Source organism: Gymnogyps californianus, chromosome 14 (genome assembly GCF_018139145.2).
Source record: "Gymnogyps californianus isolate 813 chromosome 14, ASM1813914v2, whole genome shotgun sequence".
NCBI classification, from domain to species: Eukaryota; Metazoa; Chordata; class Aves; order Accipitriformes; family Cathartidae; genus Gymnogyps; species Gymnogyps californianus.
The window spans coordinates 3914510-3917439 of record NC_059484.1 but is presented as its reverse complement, the minus strand read 5'-3'; the positions used below and the strand labels follow the sequence as shown (position 1 = coordinate 3917439).

At 43.9% G+C, this 2930-nt stretch overlaps 1 protein-coding gene across 2 annotated transcripts; it reads left to right on the top strand.

Moving 5' to 3' along the window:
* The first annotated feature begins 507 nt into the window (after positions 1-507).
* On the top strand, positions 508-2675 carry FOXI1 (forkhead box I1). 2 transcript variants are annotated; one of them, XM_050905519.1, is made up of 2 exons: positions 508-1078; positions 2392-2675. In XM_050905519.1, the coding sequence occupies exons 1-2, from the start codon at positions 508-510 to the stop codon at positions 2664-2666; spliced, it is 846 nt and encodes a 281-aa protein (XP_050761476.1). In that variant the 3' UTR covers positions 2667-2675. The 2 variants fall into 2 exon arrangements, with proteins under 2 accessions (XP_050761476.1, XP_050761475.1); XM_050905518.1 differs by having other exon boundaries at positions 508-1081; positions 2113-2675.
* Positions 2676-2930: the final 255 nt, after the last annotated feature.

Sequence of the window (2930 nt, the reverse complement as noted above, 5' to 3'; positions counted from 1 at the left end):
TGACCTTTTTTCTTTTTTTTTTTTTAAGTATATATATGCCTACTGTTTCATTGACAAGTGACAATGGCTTTTGCATTCTGAGGTGTTACTAGCAGCAGCACAAAATGGCTTTTCTTTAAAAAGAAAGAAATACTAAATGCTAAAGCTTCATTGTGAAAGGTAGAAAAAGGAGGATCTCTGATGAGGAGTTTCAACTCCAAGGCACCTTAGGCTTTCTTTATGTGCATCACATTAGTGGAAAATTCCTTCATTCATTTAAGAAGATAAACAGTTGTAACTTTCACGTTTGGTTGATGTGACATCAATGACTGGCCGGGACTGCCAGCATTCCAAAAAGGATATCGTCCTCATCTGCAGCCACTCAGGGCTGTGGGGTGGAGCCTGCAGCACAAGCTGAAACATTTACAGGTGCATAAGTAGTAGGGAAAGGCACAGGTGATGCACCTGTCTCAGGAAAGGAGCACTAGCACAGGTGTGTCATAACGTATCAGCTGCCTGTGTTAGAGCATGAGCTCCTTTGATCCACAAACGCACTCTCCACCACGCTGCAGCCCACAATTTCCAAATATTGGTCAAGAACCTCCAGAGATGAGTATCTACTATGAGAACTTTTTCCATCCACAGAATATCCCTAGTCCACAGCGACCGAGCACCTTTGAGACAACGGATTACAACGCCACTCCCAATCCTTACCTCTGGCTAAATGGACCTTCCATTACCCCACCGCCATATCTCCCAGGATCCAATGCCAGTCCCTTCATTCCTCAGTCTTACGGGATGCAAAGGCAGCTCTTGCCTAACATGCACGGCTTGGGAGGAACTGACCTTGGCTGGCTTCCTCTCCCGTCCCAAGAAGAGCTTATGAAGTTGGTTAGACCACCTTACTCCTACTCTGCACTTATTGCCATGGCTATCCATGGAGCACCTGAAAAGAGGCTGACTCTCAGTCAGATCTACCAGTATGTGGCTGACAACTTCCCGTTTTATAACAAAAGCAAAGCTGGCTGGCAGAACTCCATACGGCACAACTTGTCTCTCAACGACTGCTTCAAGAAGGTGCCCCGAGACGAAGACGATCCAGGTATAGCTCTCCCCCTCTTTTTCCCCCCCTCTTATTAAACTTGTTTAATTTAAAAATGCCTAATACATTGTAAAGAGACATAATAGCCTAGATACAGGACATACACATAGTTGCTCTTCTATTTTCGTAGGTCTGAACCAGAAGGCAACTATTCATAGTTGAGGTCTGAATCAGTGTTGCTATTAAATCTCTGCAGGGAAGGGGATTCTCTGCTGCTCTAGGTTTTCCTGAGAACTGATCAATGATGTGCTGAGCATGAGGCTCAGCAAGCACAGGAGCAGCCTAACTGAGCAAGTCACATTCAAAACCCATTTGGTGTAATGCATGTGACTTATGTCAAACTTAACTGGGAATTCATGGAAAGGGGATAAGGCAAACTCAGATTTGTCAAAGATATCCAGTAGCTTTAGGGAGTCAACAATAATTCACAAGAGGAGAGCAGGCTGCTTTTATTTTGTTTGTTTCAAGTAGCGTTTTGCTTGGAATCACACCTCTGCTGTTTTCAACCCTTTGGCTGATATGCTGTCAGATTGTTCCTTTATTTATTGTTTTCTGTCAATAGTTGTTAAGAACCATTGGGAACATTTAAAAACCATTCAATTATGCTGCCACAGAGGGCCAAAAATCTGGTTCTGTCTTGTTAGAAACCTATCCTACCCCACTGAAGCTGGAGGAGCAGTCCAGTATGGGATTTGATTACTCTCTGCTGTAAATTCAGAGGACCAGCTACATACTGAAAACCTCCTTCCCTCACCAAGAAAACAAAACAAAAAGCCCTCCCAGTGGCTCCACTTGTAGTTTTACCTGTGTGAAGGGTCATGGCTAAAGGATACAGCCCAAAACTTTTCAATTTTTTTCTGAATTCAACAGACTGCTGCTTTTGTGTGATTGAAAAATACATATGTCTTTTGCTCATGCAATTGTTCTGTTTCTGTGCAATGAGAGAAACGTTGTAAAGCGCTAGATGACTGCTCTTTGCTGTCTGTGTGCATATTTTTAAACTAAAAATGTGCTTTTGTCTCCTTTGACAGGAAAAGGGAATTACTGGACTCTGGACCCGAACTGTGAAAAGATGTTTGACAATGGAAACTTTCGCAGAAAGAGGAAAAGGAAGTCTGACATTGGGGCTAGTGCTGCCACTCTTGCATCTGAGAAATCAGAGGATAGTGCCCTGACTGGCAGCCCCAAAGCTGTAGAGCATCAGGATATCTTGGAAAACTCATCATCCGGGACTGACAATTCACCTGAGAAAGGATCTCCACCTCCATCTTCTAGTAGCCCATGCCTCAGTAACTTCCTCTCCAGTATGACTGCATATGTTAACGGCTCTAACTCAGGGAGCCGGTCAGTGCCTTTGGGACTCAACACTGAACCCATTGACAAAATGGGACAGAATATGGTAGGCTTTAATTCCTACTCTCCACTCTCTAATATCCCCAGTCATGGTGTGGGAGAGTGGTCCAATTCTATGCCTTCTAGCCACCTTGGCTACAGCAACTCTGTGCTCAACCAGTTTAACACTCATTTTTACAGCAGTATCAGCACAAACAACACGCTGTATTCCAGGGAAGGAACAGACGTTTAAATGAAGGATTCTAAGACACCAAAGTATAGCTATTTATGAGAGGAAATGATCTGTGGGCAGATGATTAGTGTTAGCCTGTTGTCTCTGGGACTCACACTGCATCCTGCCTTCTGACAGCCGCAAACTTGTTACCCATTATACTTATTCAAATCACAAACACTCCACATGTGGCAGCTCCACATAAAAAATCAGGGATCATAACAGCAAGAGTAGTGAAGAGTTCTCCCGAGACGCTGTGCTTGTATTGCTGCCAACCATGGTCCT